Genomic DNA, 20,832 nt, shown 5'->3' on the forward strand with positions numbered 1-20,832 from the left:
AATAGTTTTTATTTATCATTTCTGTCTCCAGTAATATTATCTACTTCAACTTAAATTAAGTGTGGAATTAAGTTGAACTCATGTTTGACTCATGTCCCATCTGTTAACATGTAGGAGGCAGGCTTTATGGCCTATACTGCAGCCAGTCAGCAGGGGGCGATAGAGAGGTTTTCAACAGGTTGCAGCCTTCAAAAGGAGGCGTTCTACGGAGGATGCTCCATTCATAGCCTGCGTAGACCATTAAAGCCGAACTGAAATGAGACGGTCTGGTCTACGGAGCATTTCCTGTTTGCGTCACCAGCTCTTCCCACCCTTACCCTTGCGTCACCAAACGCCGCTCCTGTCGCCTGGCAACCGGTAGCTAGCGGGCTAGCTAGCTAGCATAACGAACGTCCAGTAAGTTCACCTATTATTTCAAAGATAATTTGTTTCAAGGGCTCTTTCGTTTTTGTACATGTGTATCTCTAGCTGTTCGATTGAGTTGAAACCAAAAACTTTTACATTTAAACATTTATTCCTCGGCCGCGTAAAAGTCCGCAATTTGTTTGAATTGGTGTGCAATGCATCTTGGGATATGTTGGGCCTCGAAGGATGCACTTTACGGCCTGTGAAGCGGAGGACATATTTGTCGGCCGCATCTGAAGGAGCCTTTGAATTGGGACAGCCTTTGACGCGCTTCTGTGGCGCAATAAGCCTTCAAATACGCCCTTTGAAGGCTGCAGCCCTTGGATTGAGACACAGCTGCAGTCTTTAGTTTGAACTTAAGTCCCGCCTCTGACCGTGCAGATAGCCAATAATAGTTTATGGGGTAGCCAATCAGATTTCAGGGGGGCCCATGCCACCCTAGAACACCCCCTGGATTCGCCCCGGAGTGCCAACGGGTCAGGAAGGCGTCAGACAGGAAAATATCTTCACATTAAAAGCCCCAAAATGACATCCTGAAAGATAAATTGCATAACTCCCGTCTTCAAACAGAGCTGCTGCTTCAAGGAGGAAACAATGAGTAACAACCACTGACCAGTGCACACTCTCCTGACAGAAAACAAACACAGCAGGGAGGGATCATTCAATTTTCTGATGCACGCAAAGTTGCAGCGAGCACACAATTACTCTCCTGAAAAGAGCTTACGTCAGGCTGCCATCCGGTGAGTCCGGCCCTGGAGTACTGTAAGGATGATGAGATTCAGAGATTAGGCAGCACGACTTGATTAATTACAGTCATCAAGAGGACAATAAGCTGCACGTGGTAATTAGACAAACAGAGAAAGACAACAGGAGCAGATGAAAGGGGGATTGTGTCAGGGTCTCCCCTCGGTGTACGCTGAGGTTGCACTCGCTGGATTGGTTCTTACCGGAGCAGATGTTTGTGTTTGCTGATCCGTCAAAGCTTTCCGGCCTCGTAGAGGAAGTCCTCTGCTCCCCTGGATGTGAAAAACTGCTTTGCAGTGCATTTAATTTACTGATGGTTCACAAGATCATATAAATACAGATAAAGGAGGTTAAAGTGTATTTAACCACACACTTGAAACATGACCTGCCGTGTGTTCACGTTTTTTTTTTTCATTTAACTTGTATTTTTTCTCTTCAGTCTTCTCTTCCAGTTGTATTTCCTGTTTTGTTTGCATTTCACTGTTTTAATGTGTGTATGACCCGACAATAACATACAGGTTACAATGCTGCCATAATAGTTATTAGTTATTATAGTTTATTGTTGCTGTTACTATAGATATACTGATGCAATTGCAGGACAAAATATGCGTCTAATTTAAGGAAGATAAGATACTAAAAAAATCATCATTATACACAACATAATCCTTCCTTTATAAAAAATATTATTAATATCTATGGGATGTTACAAAAAAGGCTCAACGTAGGCATTTAAATCTCAACCATAACAAGGAATTTCCTCTATTATATATATTTTTATCCAATATCTAACTATTGATCTCTTTAGTATACTTACCTGTATTTAAAGTAACTGTATGTTACTGTTCATGCCTGTGTGTCAACATATATCATTGTTAATTCCCAGCATTAGATAGACAGAGAATTGTATTTATCCCCAAGGGTAAATCACATTGTTATAATGTAATGCATAACACCTACGCAATTCCAATAAAGCACTTGACCATAAGAGTGTAACACAATATACAGTGTAGAATAACCTTATGCAGATACATCACCAGGTGTACTCAGTGTTTATATTGGCAAAGATTTAGTACTTATTACCTAATTAAGTACCTTATTAATAGTACCTTAGGTAAGGTGGCATGGTACCTTATTTTGTGTTTATTTTATGTTTACTGTTCTGTAATTCCCAGAACAAGATGAAGCTTAAGCACTCTGTCTCTTCTTTGTTTGTTTATCAGTTGCTCCTCCTGTCTGTCTATCTAACGACCTACAATGAGAGAGTCCTAACACACGAGGGAGGGTAATGTAAAGGCTACTGCACCAAAGCTGCAGTAAGAAAAAAATACTTTATCAAATTAAGTGATAAAAAAGTAAGGCGACACGTTGGTGCAGTGGTTAGCGCTGTCACCTCACAGCTAAAAGGTTTTAGGTTCAAATCCCAGTTCAGACGAAGGGGTCTGTGGAGTTTGCATGTTCTCCCCGTGCATGTGTGGGTTCTCTCCGGGTACTCCTGCTTCCCCAAAGACACACTCTTTAGGTTAATTGGTGACTCTAAAATTGCCCATTGTGTGCATGTGAGTGTGAAAGGTCTGTCTCTATGGCTGTGTTTGAAACGTCGTACTATACGAGCAGTACGTACTGATTTGGCCAAAATGTAGTATACAGAATGCAAACAAAAGCAAAATGTGCTGTATGGCAAAAATACCCGGATGCCGGACTGATTCGGAAAAAATCTTCAGTATGCATCGGACCAGTCTACCTCACCTACTGTATCCCACAATGCAAAGCGCTGGAACGTCACAACAGTAGTTGAAATGGCAGACGGCAGCAGAAGGGGAAGCTGTAGCTAATGTAGCAGCTTTTTGCTATTGGCGGGTTATTGTTTACTTCCGCTTTCCAAAACCGGAAACTGGAGCCTGGCGTTGCATACTGCAAAATACATTTGAACAGTGCTGCAGTATAGGTCATAAAGCCCGCCTCCTCCATGTTAACAGGTGGGACATGGGTCAAACTATAAAATCAAAATACACGCCCGATAAATGTTTCTCAAACATGGTTTCTGTCATTATAGTTAGTTGTTATCATGCTGATTTATTTCCAAGTGTTCATTTTTCTGACAAGTTTATTTTTAATTAGTTATTTGATGCTGTCAAAATGATGATTGACAGCTCTGTTGACAAATTCGGCTCCTGCAGCCGATCAGTTCCCGGTGAGCAGAGTGGAGGACGAACGGTGAGAGATAACGTAACTAAAACAATCACTGCAGTCATTGATGTTTCCATACCTGTGAACGTTAACCTCAGACCAACACAGAGAAGTTGTTCTGCTGTTAAACACGCCGGCGTGCGGGATCTTTGCTGTTTTTTCGGTAAGTTATGTGTGTGTTTGGGTTAGCGGAAGTGGCTATGGCCGCTTCACTCTCCGATCTCTGCTGCGCAGTCTCTGGCTCCATATGACGTCGCCATCGCAAGATGGCAGCGCCTATCACAGGGGCTATTTTGGAATCAATTTCATACAATGGGAGCAGATGGAGACGCGTTGTCCATCTATATATACAGTCATTGGTTGTACTCCGTCTCTCGCCCAATAACAGCTGGGATTGGCTGCAGCCCCCCTGTGACCCTGAACAGGATAAGCGGTATAGATAATAGATGGAATTCAAAGTAAAAGTGCAAAAGTAAGCATTTTAAAATACTAGTGTTAACAAGGTAAATGGTGCATGTGTCCCTCAGTGGATAAACAGTTTTTAAAAACACTTTTATACTGCAATTGTATGTGACATGTTGACTGACCTAACAGCCCTGACTTTTATTTTCCAAAATTGGTTTTAAGGAGTTTTAATCCTGAAATCTAACGCAACAAAGCCTCGTTCGCTTTTAACCTACAGATTGGCTTGTTTACACCAGCAGACAGCCAATAATCTCACAGCAGACTGGAGCACCTGAGAGGTCAAAGTGTGCGGCCAGTTATATTATCATGAGACACTAATCAGCTGCTTTGGCTACTGCTGTCCCCGTGTAACAGACAGTAAGGTCCTGTGAAGTGTGTGTGTGTGTGTGTGTGAACTGGATATTCCTAATGCCCTGAGGCCTGAACAGGGATAAAGGCCAAAGAGAGATAATGACTCTGCTGACAGGAGACATGTGGAGAGAGGAATCATGGGAGAGGGACAGGAGAGGGCTGAAACCTGCCACCTGCTGTATTTAAATTAACAGATGAGCATGCACTGTGTGTCATTAGGTCCCTAAATTAAAAGGTCAGACGTTTGACCCTGACCTGTGCATATTGTCTCACTCCTGACCTCTTGTGGACATAATTCAGCACAACAGTTAATTGCTGGAGGAACTTGATCACAGCTTCCCTTTTGCACAGTTTAAAGTCATATGAGCTCGAATAAACACTCCTGCAGAAGGTAGAAGTAGAAGTAAAGCAAAATTAATAAAAAGCCAAACACATATTTTTCACAAACGACTTAAAATTTATAAATATTCTTTCAATGGAACATTAAATCAGTAGGGATGTTATATAATTCTTCCAAAAAATCCAACAGATCTTCAGAGAGCATGACAAAGTGACAATAATCTGATACACACGTTGCTTCTCTACTCCAAAAATATCTAGACTTTTCACTGTATATCCCCCCGTTTTCTTCCAAATATATCAAAATATATGCTGACAATAAGCATCAATAAGGACCACACAGAAAGCAGAATCTCATGGGTTTGTCGGGTGCTTTTGTTTTGTGAAGACACTTCCTGTTTGGCGTCAGTAAAGGTCACTCTGTGTTTGACCCCTAACGACCTACGTACACAGAAGCAGACCTCTCAACAGCGCTGGCCCTGTTGCGTTTTTTCATGGTAACAAAGGATGCAACTGCGTCCATGCAAAGCTGCTGGGAAATGAAGTCACATAAAAAAATCATACAATCTAGTCCATGCTTTTTGTAGCAGGGCGGGCCAGCTGGGAGGATGACTCATGGACACTTCCTGACTGAGCTTTCTTCCTCATCCCCTTTTTTTTTAGGAAGCTCCTGCATCAGTAGGCAACAGAAAAAGGACGCAAGGAAAGAGGACAAGGAGAGGAAGCTGTTTGGGAGGTGGCCATGAGGCTGTTCTGCACGCATAGGATTTCTGCCCTCTAGGGGACAAATATCGTCAATGCACATCTGGGAGAAAGGCAATGGAGGCCAGCTGATTCAGATGGTGAGAGACACTCAGCAAATATTCATTTATTAAACCTAAATTTCCCTCAGCCCACCGGAAACCTTCAAGTTTTAATGACTTGAATAAGGGAGTGTATGAAAATTACTTAGCTAGGGAGGAAGAAACTATTACATTAATGGCAAAAAATAACAAAATTGTGAAATAATGCAACTCAGCATTGACAAAAGTTATAGGAAAATGTGGAAACCTCCTCCTCTTCTATCCCAACAAATATTTTTCTACCCTCCCCTTAGCAGAAATTTAAAAAACATAATTTACCCTGCACCTTTTTTTTTTTACTGCCTCGCCCTAACTAGTAATTTTCACACGCTCCCTTAATCCTGAAAACCCTCCCTAATATTGTGCTAAATTTAGAGGAGGGAAACTGGTCTGAGTTCAGTGCCAGAGGGGATCCTCTCCCTGGCACCTAGAGGACATCCCGTCCTGTCCTGTCCTGTCCTGTCTCAGGTGTACTCTTCGTCTCTCCCCTAATCAGATGGATCAATACAAGCTCAGGTGACCACGTTGCCACGGCATTCTCCCAAACGTTACAGTTAAGGTCAGTCAGGTTAGGCAGGAGAGCAGGAAGTCGGTCACTTCTGCTCTCCCGTCTGTCAGGGTGTGCTTTGGTCTGCTCTCCACCCCCTGACTACTAAAGAGAAACAAACATTTACAGCTCTGTCAACAACCGTCACTCCATCATTTAATGTCTAAACTTATAAGTTACAAATAAACACAAATCATTTCTATCCTGGAGCACGAACAAACAGGATATAGTTAATCAATTAGACACAGTATTTCCAAATAAGTTAAATTGAAATATATCGTATCGTTTACTCCATTTAAATATTTTTTTCTTACTTTAAATATAATTATTACAGCTCTTGCAAAAATACTACACTGTGCATTGGCCGTCTGCTCGTTTAAAGAGTGCCCGGTGCTTCCTGGGTTCAGATATGTACACTTCATTAGAGCCTCTCGCCGCCTGTTGTCTACGACGGCGGCACAGAGTCCCTTCATTCTCCTCTTTCGCTCATTTGGTCAAATCTCAATTAAACGGTGATGATTTTAAAACTAATTTGAAATAAAATAAAAAATAATGCATATTTTTTTCTTGATTTGTTAAGTTCATTTTCCAAAAATACTAAGTCTAAAAATATATTGCATATGCCATCTTAGGAAATCGACATAATAAAATATTCTTAATAAGGAGAAATTGTAAAGTAGGAGAATATATATATATATTACCTCTTTGAATAATGTGGGCGTTAATAGAAATGAAACACCCGATCATCAGGGTTTGATTTTGTTTTGGGGTTCAGGAATCACGTTGCCCGAATAGAGAAAAAGTTAAAGATGGCTTTCGAGAGTTTTTTTTTTTTATCCAAATGTTAAAGAACGGGGCGTTTGGCTGGGGAGGAAAGCAATCGGGTACTCTTTATGTTTTTAAAAAGGTACACACACTCCTACACGACTCGTTTTCTCAGTGACAGTACAACACTTGCAGGTTAAAAGGCAATGAATGAGTTCGGTTTGAAATCCACCACAACTCAACTAACACCATCAAACACCCCCCACCCCTCCCTCCTCCACCCACCTCCGATCCAGAAACACGTCTAACATGGTGCTACGTTTGTCCACACAGCGCATCAGATGCCTCTTACTCTACTCACATTAACAGTGTGGATACATACATATATATACTGTATATCATATAAGTATGTCAGAGCTGATTGAGAAATCAAATGGAATGACTCTAGTAATATATATACTGTATATACTCGACAGGTTGTGCATCAGGTCACATGACGAACACGCTGGCCGAACTCCTCGACTGGGAAATCAAATAAAAATATACAGTTTGCACTGACGAAAGCAGCCATGACACCCTCACCGTTTCCTTCTCTACCACACACACACACACACACACACACACACATAAAAGACACACAATACGCTCCCCCGGTAAGATATTAGCTTGAAATGAAAACGTTTGTTGTAATTAAGGAATGGATTAGTGCAATATAATAAAGGGAGCGAGGAGCAGGAGGAGCAGTGTGGGGGGTGGGGGAGGCGGGGACTCAGGGGTGTGTGACATCCTTTGGTTTATCTTCAGGAGGAAGAGAGTGTGGAGGGGGGGAAATAATGTGTGTGAAGCAGATAGACCAGACAGTTATGAGGAGTCACAACATTTAAGGATGCAAAGCGGGCAGCTAGAGCGCAGCAGCATCAATGACAAGAAGAGCTGCACTTTGTTATAAACCAGTGTAGAGCTGCAACAGGAAGTGGATTTACTGATGAGTTCATGGACTGTAATTTAATCTGAAACTACATATTTTGTCACAAGCTTCTTAAATGTGAGGATTTGAAAAAAAATCTGAAGTGCCGCCCAGTTAGTGACACGTCTACCATCACCCAGCAGTGGTTGGTCTGCCAGAGAGAGTAGGTGGAGCTTAGCGGCTGCTTTTCTGGTCTCTGCAAGTGTTGCGAGTAAACCGTAATCTACTATGGCTGAACAAACAAAGAAAAGATGGATGACTACAGATACAACTTCAACAATAAGTGAAAATCCAAAGAAAAAGAAACAAATCCGACGCTCAGATGAAGCAAACAGTCTAAAAAGGAAAGCGACCGTCAGCGAGGAAAATCAAGAGTTACAACCGGAGCCGACCGTTGAGGTCTGGATATCAGGGAAGTGTGCTCCCGCAATTAAGGTTTATCGCCATAGGTGCCAAAGAAACGAAACTGAGATCTTCGAGGTTACAACCTTAACTGACGAAAAGATAAATCAATAATTAAAATAGTCACCGGTTGCAGCTCTAAACTAGTGCATGTTCTCCAGTGTTCATCATAGCTGTCGGTCAGTCGATTGGCATTAAAATCTCTACCTCGGGACTACAGTGCACCTGGTCCATCACTTTGTAGTTGTATGTGGTGAGACTAGCTGCCTAGAGCTCTACCTGCAAGTCATAAGGCAAGTCACAGGGATCAGCAAAGGTAAAAAACATAAGGAAAAAACAGAAAGAAAAACTCAATGAATGGAGGCCCTCGTCTTGTAAGCTGTCATACAGCTCAGGAGCATCTCATTAAAGGCTCCCTCCATTGGACCCTTAAAGAAGCCTCCATTAAAGGCCTGTTCGTTAGTTTGAAGTTTTCACTAATAAATTCAGTTAAGAGCCAGATTTTGTGTTAAAGAAGCCCTGCTCCAAAGTGGAGTTTGGTAATCAAAGATCAGTCTCAAACCCCCGTTCAGGTACAGTATTTTAGCATCCCAAGAGATGAAAATGTTTCTGTCAGTGTCAGTGAGACGAGAGCTCCGCTTCCTCTAAAGCTGCTTGTTTGGTTTGATTGCCTGAAAGCCTCCTAAAAAAACCATCACACTAACCCTCGTTTATCCATTTATCCACACTGACAACACTCGCTCTCCCACACACACACACGCGCACACAAAGTGAGACGAACTCAAACCAGGAGAAATGAGACGACACTCTCTATTAGCTGCTCCTTCACCCTGGCTGGTTGAGCAGCGTTAACATCGAGCTGACAGTGCAGGCTTGTGTTCCCCCTGGAAGCACCTTAGCGCCGGACCCTTCCTGAGCCATTGGCTTACAAATGGAACAAACATGATTGTTGTGCTAAGATGCTTCGGGGGAAACGCCGCGCTGACAGTCGCCCGGTTCAGTCTGGTGTTCAGCATTCCTGGCAGGCAAAGGGGGCGAGGGGGTGTTGTGGAAGCTGAAATCTCCAATCTGATGAATGAATTCCTCCCTTCCTCGCGCTTACAAACCCGGAAAAATCGGTGCTCTGACTCACATTGTAGCCCCCTCTGCGGTTAACTAAAGGGATCTGTGCTTCATAATGTGTCACAAACACTTTTTGCTTCATCTTTCCCCCTTAAAAAAACAGCCCGACCCGCTCTGATCAGAAGTGTCCCCAGCAGAAAAAGACATGGGTGTTCAGTCCTTCAGCACCCCTCTTAAAGCAGGAGGGGGAGTTACATTACGATTAATTCATGGTGCGAGCCCCGTTCTTCCCTCTACTGCAGGTTCTTCAGGATGCGTCCGTAGCGGAAGTCGTAGACGTGCCGGCAGAGATACACCAGCTCGGGGTCGACGTCTGTGGGCACACAGCGGTGGGACGGGGGGGCGAAGTCGGGGCGGCAGGGCACCATAATAGCGCTGCCGGGTGAGGCGCCTTCGGCACGCCGCTTCACCAAGGCACAAAATCTACACGGAAACACACACACAGAGGGGAGGGCAAAAGAAAGATGAGCGCCTCGTCTTAGGTGGAGAAATCAAGTACATTTCAAATATTATGATGTGCGACTAATCTTGAAACAAGCAGCTGAACTAAAAGCAGGAATTTGCAAATAATGTCAAAGCAAATATTCATGTTGTAGCGTTCCCTGAATTCATTAACAGTCTCACTGTCACAGATGTGCAAGAGGAAAGTCAGAAACGCAGGCTTCCACATCTCTCAGAAGCTGAGGTGATAATTAAAAGGATCGACACCAAACCTTTAAGCTTTCTGCTAACGATTACAGCTGAGGGGTTTTCCTGTGTGTGTGTGTGTGTGCGTGTGCGTACTCACCTACAGTACTGGGCTAGAGGGAGAACGTAGCATCTGTCTTCTATGCAGGCCACACTATTTTCATCCTGATGCCGAGAGGCGAAGATCTCATTCTGAAACCACAGTGGGTGTACAATGTCACATCACCACAAGTGTCTCCTACTAAAGCAGCTGAGGGCTGAAGAAACAACGACACTTTTCAACCGTTAATTGTTTATTGTGCCTCCTTGCGTTCCCACCTTTTTTTACACACACAAAAACAGTAAACAGGAACACGAGTAGAGTTCACCGTGTTCACCCTCTCTCGTCTTGTACTCTTTGTGTGCTCACGCCGAGGTGGCGGAGATATCCTCACTCTGGCATTGTGGTTACACTGAAGAGCCAACCATCAACAGTCTCGGGGCTGCTGGGGCAAAGATAATGATGTCTCTGACAGCAGCAACAATCTCAGTATGTTAGCGTGGAGGGAAAGTTTGTTCACCTCCTCCTTGCACATTATTGTCTTATTTATATCAGCTCATTATGCATTATCACTCGCTCGACAAGAACAGATAAACGATGATTATAACGTTTCTATTATAGAAAACTAATAACTATGTGATATAATGGAAATGGAAACAGTTTGCTCCCACATTCAAACACATTTATCTCACAATAACCTATTATACTAAACAATAAGGCTGTATTAGTACAATCATTCACTTGGTGCAGCTTGAAATTTTTATAAGCAATACTGACAAAAAAAAGTCACAACATCCTCAAGTAAATTAACTTTTTGACTACAATTGCCTGGATCTACTTCACACACAATGTCACTATGTTTGCTTTGTCTGGGTAGAACATGAAGACCCAAAGGCGGCTATAATCAAATTAAGTCGTCATCTGAATATAATGAGTACAAATGTTTAATTCCGTGGTTCTCAACTGGTGGGTCGCGGAGCTGTTTTCAGGGGGATGCGGATGTGTTGCGACAAAAAGTCGATGCTGCGCTTTTATTTTGAAGGACATGGGTTTCCTATGATGTGTGTGCAGTAGTAGTGTAGTTTAGTCACTCCCCATGTATTCACTGATCCCAGCTACAGTTACATTAGCAGTAGCAGCTGCATTTATGTTGCAGTTTTTAGCATGTTTTTGTAGAGGGAAGAGGGACTATTACACTGTTGTCTTTTGTGATGTTGCGTAGTGTGATGTTTCATTTGGTCTGAAACTGCACCATTTTTCATTAAATGAATTTAAGTAGTTGAAAAATTTCAGAAATTTGGGTTGCAATTTGTCATTAAGGAGGTGGTGGTGGGCCCTGTGGCGAGACCATAGACTGTATAAAAAGATAGATGACATGACAGCTCCCTAAAAGTGAAGCCACCCCCTGCTGACTGGCTGCAGTATAGGTCATAAAGCCCGCCTCCTCCATGTTAACAGATGGGACATGAGTCAAACTATAAAATCATAATACACGACAAATAAATCTTTCTCAAACATGGTTTCTGTCATTATAGTTAGTTCTGATCATGCTGATTTACGTCCATGTGTTCATTTTTCTGACAAGTTTAGTTTTAATGAGTTATTTGATGATGATTGACAGCTCTGTTGACAAATACGGCTCCTGCAGCCGATCTGTTCCAGATAAGCAGAGTAGAGGAGGAACGGCGAGAGGAGACGTAACTAAAACAATCACTACAGTCATTGAAGTTTACATATCTGTAAACGTCTGCTTCAGACCGACACAAGAAGCTGTTCTGCTGTTAAACACGCCAGCGTGCGGGATCAGTTTTATTCCGTAAGTTAAGTGCGTGTTTTGGTTAGCAGAAGTGGCTAAGTTAAGCCGCCGATCTCTACTGCACAACTCTGGCTTAATATGACGTCACCATCGCAAGATGGCAGCGCCTGTCACAGGGGCTATGTTGGCTTCAATTTCGTACAATAGGAGCAGATGGAGATGTGTCGTCATTGGGTGAGACCAGCTGAGAACCGCGGGTTTAGTTGAACCAAATGTCTGAAATAATCAAATATACTGTTAAAACTCAGGTTGTTATCCTTGGTTTCACATCCTTCTTCCTTTTCAAAATAAAAGTATTTAATATAATATATATTATAGCTGCAGGTAAATATTATTTTATTCCAGCAGCATTGCTTTCTTTCTCTCTCTTCTATCAGTCTCACTTATTTTATGCAGTTATTTGAGTAAGACTGTCTGCTCATTCACACAAAAGCAACTGTCAGTCCCGCTGGCTCTGCCCTGTTTGACAACAGTCACTGGGAAAAAATGACAGTGTGAAATAAAAACTAAATCTGGTAGGACTTGTTTTTTAAACTGCCTGAGTCAAATTAAAATAATAAAATCTTTTATTGTGAAACTGGCAGGATGAAATAACATTTTAATACATTTTTTATAGACGATAGATAACTGCAAAACTTTATGGTTACATTATATATTTTGCCTGTATGTGTGCATGTGGTTAGTTATCTCATAATGTATTTTTGTTTGCTTAATAAAGGACACTTCAGGGTGCACAATTGGGAGAGTGCTAATAAAAAAGTTGTTTCCATTAAAGAAATAATGTAATTCTTGTGTTTTTAGTGATCAGTCAAATACTCATCCATTGATGATATCCATTTATATCACACATTTATTTACCTCAAGTGATGTTTTTTTAAGAGAGGACTTCGTTAACCAGTGAACAACATTAAATGTGAGCCTCACCTCACAGTGTGCACTGGGATCTCGGCCTCCCTGGGTGTGCTCAGGTCGGTAGTACCAGAAAAGACTCATCATCAGCTCTCCTGGGGAGGCAAATTAGGACACACACACACACACACACACACACACACACACACACACACACACACACACACACACAGAGGTACAGGTAAACAATCTTGGCCATATGTCCTTTCATTTATCCATCCGTGCACCTAAACCACTATATCTCTCCATCTCTCCCGCTCCTCGTCTCCTTCACCTGTTTTGGGGTCCTCCCACAGCGCTGATATCTTGGCAACATAAGGGAGGGATTTCTTCCTGGGGCCCGATCGCAGCAGCACAGTGTCTCTGACATGTATCACTTCACCGTCCCTCTCCACTCCTTCATAACACTGCCGCAAGGCCGTCTCATCCTCTCCCTGACAGACACGCACAAGCACAAACACACACCGACAAGGACAGATATAATTCTCATTATAAAGACAAAAAGGAATCTGTCACATGAAGCTGTGTGGTCAAAACATAATTATCTTTCCCCTAAGAGCTGGTGTTTTTTTTCTTCCTGCCAGGCAGCAGTGTGGAGGCTAATATTCCTACTAGCAGGGTGGAAAAAGAGAAAGAAACACTCGAATAACCTACCGCGATGAAGACCTCCCTCTCTGAAGGCATCCCAACAGGCCTCCAGCCGTTGGTGGCTCGTCTGCGGCTGACCCTCTTTTGTTTGGTGGTGCCGAGGCTCGGCGGGGGCGACGGCTGTTTCTGGGGCAGCCGTGTGCGGACCATGGACAGAGACCCGTTGGAGGGTTTGGTGCTCTGAGGACATTCTCTGCCAAGCTTTAGCCTGGCCGGGGGCTGGTCCCGTCCTGACAGGGGGGTCAGCAGGTGGGGTTTGGTCTGGGTGGAAGTGGGCACGCTGGATAGAGGGCAGTTGGACATGGGCATGGAAGGGGACACCAGGAGGGAGGGGCTGTGTTCACCCTGAGGGGAGGAGTAATCCTCTGGAAGAGTAAAGAGTCAAAATTAAACTTTTAACCAACACAGCAAGAAAGCAAAAATGCTGAACTCTCTTTTCCTCCTACGTCTTCACTTCTGATCAGCGCAACACACTCTGCTACAGCCTCCTTTCCTGCTATGATCAGTCGCTAAAGGAAGCTAATGTTAGCAACTTTAGTTAGCATTTTCAGTTGCCTCTGTTTAGCTGAATTTACATAAATCTAAAAAAACAAATTGTATGGTTCAACCATAAAATTAGCTTTAAAAAACAACCTGCTTCTTTATCTTGGTTATCAGTCCAACTACACTTAACACAACTGTTCCAGAAAACACGACATGTAATCTCCTGATCAAGGAGTATATCTAGCCACAGCCTCAGGCTTAGGACGCATTCAAAGCACCAAAGACAACAAAAGAGACAACAAAAAACATAAGGGTTCACACTTGTAGGGCCACACAACTAGCTTGAGGCACAATTTTAACAACAAAGGACCCTGTAGTTTTGTTAGCAATAACTTGATCAAAGCAGAAAATTAAGATAAAGGTTTATTTGATTAAAAACACAACAAACATGTTGTGAGATCAAAGAAATTAACTCGCTAGGGATGCGAGGGATGACCTATCTCCCTGTTCCACTCACCTGTTTTGATGGTGTGCGTGCATCCAGTGCATCCTGTGCTGAAAGAGCACCCCCTGCTGGTGACAGGAGGCATGGCTCTGTAGGTGTATCCACTGATCCCACAGGAGTCACCGTAACACGGCGAAGCCACCGAGTTGCAGTAGGCGGGGTGGGGTAGCCCCGAGCCGTGGGACACCCGGGGATCCAGTAGCTTGGAGCCAGTCGTCCGATTAGGGCACAGACTGGAGGGGGAATAGTTCAGAGGTCGAGGGGCCAGGCCTGCTGACGTCGTTCCAGTGTGTGTCGGGTGGGCGATGTGGACGTAGTAGCTGGAGAAGCAATGGTCGGCGGTGCAGAGGCATGGATGGGAACTGAGGGTCAGAGCCGTGTGCGGATGGGAATGTGTCAGGGACGGGGAGGTTACGAGGCACTCGCGCTTCACAGGGGTCATGGATGAGTTTAGTGGCTGATCGTCGGACTCTCCGTAGGGCTGCTGGCCCAGAAAGAAGGCCAGGCGGTGGCAGTATTCCACTGAGCCCTCAGGGGGGCAGCAGTAGTACGGGCTCAGTTCAGTCTCCATTTGCTCTTCCTTCACTTGCTTTAGCGGGTAAGCTAGCATGCTGCGCGACTGGTAGCCCGGTTTGGTCAGTCGATGGGTGCAGCTGCCGGTATCCCACTCCACTTTGGGCTCAAAGTCCGCCTTGTTCTTGCAGGTTGTGCAGCCACTGTGCAGGGGTGAGACCTTCTTTCCTTTCTGTTTTTGAGAGTGTCCCTTGTGTTTGACTCGAACCTGTTGTTTTGGGGTTGATGTCGCAGCAGGAGTCTTGGAGTCTGACGTAACAGTAGCAGTGGGTGCTGCCTTTACTCTCTGTTTACTGGTGGCCGACGAGCTGGTTAACTTCAGCAGGGCTGCGGCATTGAGTCCCGCCAAGCGTCTTGGCGTAGGGGCATGCAGAATCTCCTGACTCATCCCCCAAATCTCTTTTCGTTTGGCTTTGGCCTTCTTGACCTTCTTAGAGCTTTGGCACGGTTCAAGTTTGTGAGACGATGAGGCTTTGCTAACGTTTCCTCTTGAAGCCTTCAGACCTCCAGAGACACAGCTCCTGGTTGGGTCTCCTTCCAGGGACGTCCCTCCATTCGATGGCTCTTCCTGTCTCCGGGCCTGTTTGGCTGCTGGCTGAGGGTCGGTCGCTCTTTCAAGCAGTAGACTGTTGACAGCCTCAGCGTTGAGAGAGGCCAGTCTGCGCTTTCGAGGTTGTAGGACATGAATAAACTCCCTGTGAGTTGTGCGGTTTGACTTCGATTTGGTTTTTGGTAAAGACTTTTCCTCTTTTCTTTCAGCTCTTTTCCCCTTTTTAGGCTTGGGTTTGAGAGATGAATGCCGGCGTGCATCCTTTTGCTCCTTCTTTTCAGAACTCTCCTGTTCACGGATGCTCTCCTCCAATCGGGTAAGGAGGACGTGGCAGCTGAGCCCCTCACCATCTGACACCCCAGCCCTCCCCCGCAAAGGATACGACTTCCTGTCCCGTTTCTTGTCATGCCGCCGGTCATGTTTTCTGTTCTGATCTGATTTTTCTGTCCTCCCTCTCTTGTCATTCATCCTCTTGTCCGGGTGTTTGTCCGGGTGTTTCTTCTTCTTTTTGATGATCTCACTTATCTTCTTCGTCCTCCCGAATCGCAGCAAGCGCTCAGGCAAGGCGTCATCCATGGCGCCACCATGTGGCCAAAGAGGGCAGTTGTCCCACCACTCAGCACTGCTGTCACCCTGCCTGAGGGAACCCTTCTGCCTTGCGTGAGTCATCACATGCTTCTCCACGGGGCCTAGAGATAAGAGACAAGTGGTAAAAACTACAGTTGTCCTAGTTTCACCGTGGGCTTACAATGTTCACTATCAACAGAACAAGAAGAAGAAGAAGCAAGTTAGTTACTAACAAAGCTTTTAATTGCCTCCATAGAGAGTTGGTTCAACTCTTAACACACTGAACATTTTCTTTCATCAACTTTTGTTTCTTAACAAAATCACATAATCATAATTCATAATCACACAGAACATCCAGAGGAAACAACGTTTGGTCCATGATGCCTGATCAGAACAGGATTGATGGTCAGGGCAGACACTCAAGGACTTGTTAAAACGTGTATTATGGACAAAGAAGGAACCATAAACATTATTCTAAATCTTCATTACCATAAACTAGAGGGAACTGGAAGGGCTTTTGTTGTGTGTGGAGTAGTGCAGCACAATGAAAATGAAAGCAAGCGAGAGCCAACAAAATAGAAGCATATCAGAGGTATTGACTGCCTTACATAAGCCTTCAGTTTGGAGTTAAACACAGCAACATCTGATGAGCACATAAAGAAGCTTAATGATGAGTAAATTCAGCTGAATGGTTTTGAACTGAGTTGATCATACGGTGAGCTCCAGCTATTGTGCGTCTGTTTGAGATCCTGTCATTGCATCTGGTTTGTGTGTGCGTGTGTGTGTGCGCGTGTGTGTTTTAATGTAGAAGAGAAAAAACGATGCACTCTGTCATTCATTCACTGCACTCTTTGCCTTATCACCTACTGTGCACAAAGCATGTAAACAGCAGCTAGTTAAGGCCAATTGTTTAGTCTGAATGTGTAGTTTGAAAGAAATTTAAATATGGCTCGGCTGACAAAAATAATATGACAAATAAGCAGCTAAAAGCATCTTTAGAGCAGGAGAAATCATTGTCAGACATCCATATTATGCAGGGAGAGGGAATGACATGCATACATCTCTGACACAACATGCTGTAAACACTCCCTGAGCTCATTGTTAAACTGTTTTATTCAATAAGCAACACACAATTAGCTTCAGCTTATTTGTAAAAACACTCCCTAAGCGCTTTGTGAAATTACAACATTAACAAGCAAAGAATTTCTCATTTAGAGGTTTAAGAAACTGCTTTTTAACTAATGTCCGAACACGACCATGCAGTGTATTTTAATGCAGGACCTGGGGTCATAAAGATTTGTTGTCTGTATAATGAGATGGGTAAAAAAAAAAAACTGAACATCCAGTGGAATCTGCACCACAGAGAGAAGAAAACTCCCTGCAGCAAATACAATTATTCATTTTCCATCATTCAACTTTCCTTTTGTAAACTGGATAGAGGGTTCATTTCCAACTCAAAACGGCTTCTTGTCCTCTAACATTGCCTACCTTTATAAGCTGCAATCGCTGCAGTTAATGCTGTTTCCCCTTAAAGAGGAACCAGACAGTAGATTTTTTTCACTCTATATACTGTATAATCATAGATTCTTGTTAGCATATGATTTTAATAAGGGTTTAAAGAAAATTCATATCAAAATTAACTTCTACATGTACGCATCACGGAGCCTACGCCCCAGGTTCACCGGGTTTTCCCTCCTTGGACCACTTCTGGTCGGTCCTGACTGCTGCAGACCCGGGAACACCCCACAAGAGCTGCAGCTTTGGACATGCTCTGACCCAGTCGTCTAACCATCACAATTTGTCCCTTGTCAAAGTTGCTCACATCCTCAACATATCCCACCCAGTGACAGGTGCGACAGTACAAACAGTAGTACAAACATGCTACACACACATAGGCCCGAAATACATTCATGCACAAACAGGACTCTATTGATATGCATGAATGGAGAGATGTCAGAGTGAGTGGGCTGGACATGGACATGCGCCCCGACCAGTTGGGGGATTCGGTGCCTTGCTTAAGGAACTGGCACCTCTCCAACTACCTGCCCCCCTTCCATGATTGGTACACAGCAGGACTTGAACCGGCACCCGGTTTCCAAGGTAAGTCTCTACAGACTGAGCTACCGTCTACCACCAATACACAAATATTCATTGTTACTCACTGGACCCGTAAGTGGTCAAAATAAGGCTTGCTGAGAAACATTTCACATTGTATCACTTTTGGATGTAAAAAACATAAACCACATGTGGTTTATGAAGAAGATCATGGCGTTCATAAATACTAACGTACATACTTAAAAAGAAGTCTCCATTCTAATAGAAGTCTACATTAAATATTTGTTTCATGTTTTACATGGGAATCGAACCCTTCTTATCTGGAGGAAATTCCTGTGTATGTTGGGCCCTTCTATCGCACCCAACAGCCTCCCCAGTGAAAGCGGACTTTGCACTCTTCATATGACGTCACCTGACTTCATCAAAACAAGAAGCCAGAGGACAGTGTCCAGAATTGATGGACAACCTTTGCAACGGGGACAGAGAGCTCTAACTACGCTCTACGTCACTGGATGTGCCACTGAGCGATGGTCATGCAGCCTTCACCGTGTCACACAGTTTGTCGTCATGAGCCCATTCCTCCTACAGCCATGCCTCTCTCTCTCAAAGCAGTTTTAAAAATGCTTGGAGAGGGTTCTTGCAGAATTTGAGGGTGTACTTACCCTTTAAAGTCTATCGACATAAATATTTATAGCCTCCCTCTCTATCCTCTTCGTGTTTAACAGTGGAGAGAGACTTCATGAATTTTAACATTTCCCTAAATAACCTTTATATCGCAGTTATCACACAGCTATTAGCTTATCAGCAGAAGTCCTCCCAGGTCTTATCGTAGTCAGCTTTATAGTGTTTGCCAATTCATTCTGCACTGAAAGAGTTACAGGCCGGGGCATCTGTTCAGACTAGCACGGCTGTGTGAGGCACTCAGAGGCCTCCAAGCTGATACAGATATCTCAAGTGTTAACACATTCAGGCTGTAGATTTTGGACCCTACGTTTATGACTAATTTATAGTCAAAGGCCGACATGCTTGATTTTGTTCGTTCCAATCTGACTGGGCTTGTGCGGCAAGATGGTCCAAGATTGATCCTGGCATTAGCTAATCAGGATTTAGCCCCAGGGTTAGTTTAAAGATAACAGCGTTTAATACAAGTCCTTTATAATCCTTTACCCCAGAAAACACTTTTAAAATGATTTTTTTGCAACGACAAGTTTTAATGTCCTGAAAGAAATAAGTTCAAGAAGTTTAGGAACAGATACGGTGTCATCCCTCCATCTTTTGGAGGCACAACCTGGAGTTAGCCGTCCTGTTACAGGGCGGACAAGATGTAATCCTTATGCGGTGTGACCTCGCCGACTGAGATTGAAATTCAATGCCTGAACGACGTACTTTGAACCTAAAAAATTCAGAGGCGTTTCTTTTCATATTAAACTCTAAAATCAACAAAAACTTGTCCAATTCTTCCCCTGTATCTGTGGTCACATCTAACCATTAACACTGAGCTTTAATCAGGACTTTTTTAAACCACAGACATTTTTCCACCGGCAGTTTGTTGGTCTCTGCTGAGAAGTGTAGGTGGGGAAACACTGGAGGGAATAACCTGCGAGATATTATCTCTCGGGGCAGCAATCGGGCCAAACGGCAATTTGGCTCTTTAAACACAGCGAGGCCTGGTTATCCTCAGGAAGTAATCTCACATTTTACGGGAAGATCAATGACCCCCGCGCTCCGTCTCTAATTGGTTAGAAAACAGATCATGAGCTCCTTTCAGAGCATCAAACACCAGGTACACTGTGATACTTCTTTTCTTATCATAAGACCTGCACGACTCTGGAGGCTGTGTGTGTGTGCAACAGCAGCTCAGGTGGGTTTAAATAATAATTTTACACAGTCAGGACGCACACAAAAAAGACACAAAAATTCAATAAATATCTGCAGACTCCATTAATCTTTCTCTATACTGTGAACCTGCAGGTGCAGCTAAAGCACAAATGTTTCAACACCACTAAAGTTCATATGCTTGCCTCAGAACGCAACCATAAGGATGCTATACATTTTTATAACACAATATATATTAGAAAGTAAAATCCAACACAGCAGACAAAACACCAAATGTCAACAATATCAAGGTAAGAGATCAGATCGCCTCACAATGATAAGCAATCTCTTGAAACACAGAGGATTACTTTAACGTACATGTATAATAACAGGCCACATTAGCCTGGTGGGTCCCTTTTTATTGGTCTGGACCTCTCAGTCAGTCCCAAGATACATTTAAGATGTATGAGAGACCAAAATCTGTTATGGAAAAGTTATCAGTAACTCTTTATTTAGCTTCTTTAAACATATATGAACATGGAGTTAATGAGTTATAACATGTTATTATGTGGCTGTAAACATTGGTAAGAGTTTGTTAATGCCTTGTTTGACAACTTCAAGTACACATATTAATTATCCTTAACTTTAAATAGCAGTTAATGAATATACAACATATTTTTAAGCAGACATGTATAATAATTTGTCTTTATGACCTTGCCTGCGAAAAATGTTACTTCCACTTTACTTTGGGGCCCTTTTTCAGGGCAAAATATCCCTTGTAGTTAAGGGTTTAGAATGGTCTGATATCAATAAAAAAATATTGGATATCTATATGTTTTACAGTGTGTTATAGCACATAAAGCAGGTTAAAAACAATTTATGACTACTAAAGCATGGTTAAAACTTTGTTAAACGGTGTTATCAAGCATTGATTAACCGACAAGTAACAAGACATTCATAAATTGTTTACACCTTCACTATAATGTGTAATAAACCCAATATTAATGATTTAACTATGCAAAAAAGGGGGATTATATGAAGTTCTATA

At 43.2% G+C, this 20,832-nt stretch overlaps 1 protein-coding gene across 2 annotated transcripts in view; it reads right to left on the minus strand.

Annotated features, from left to right (window-relative positions):
* Window positions 1-7,914: 7,914 nt before the first annotated feature.
* Window positions 7,915-20,832, minus strand: part of LOC138584987 (bromo adjacent homology domain-containing 1 protein-like) — a 28,707-nt gene continuing 15,789 nt past the window's right edge. For both annotated transcript variants that reach the window (XM_069657195.1, XM_069657196.1), the window contains exons 2-7: window positions 14,237-16,036; window positions 13,243-13,601; window positions 12,863-13,022; window positions 12,604-12,683; window positions 9,924-10,015; window positions 7,915-9,559 (exon numbers count right to left, since the gene is read on the minus strand). In XM_069657195.1, coding sequence (XP_069513296.1) covers window positions 9,370-9,559; window positions 9,924-10,015; window positions 12,604-12,683; window positions 12,863-13,022; window positions 13,243-13,601; window positions 14,237-16,016 — 2,661 coding nt within the window. In that variant the 5' untranslated portion in view covers window positions 16,017-16,036 and the 3' untranslated portion in view covers window positions 7,915-9,369. The remainder of the gene's footprint in view (window positions 9,560-9,923; window positions 10,016-12,603; window positions 12,684-12,862; window positions 13,023-13,242; window positions 13,602-14,236; window positions 16,037-20,832) is intronic.

This window comes from Semicossyphus pulcher, unplaced genomic scaffold, assembly GCF_022749685.1.
Source record: "Semicossyphus pulcher isolate SPU_LCO1_2020_fin unplaced genomic scaffold, fSemPul1.0.p SCAF_11, whole genome shotgun sequence".
Lineage (NCBI taxonomy): Eukaryota > Metazoa > Chordata > Actinopteri > Labriformes > Labridae > Semicossyphus > Semicossyphus pulcher.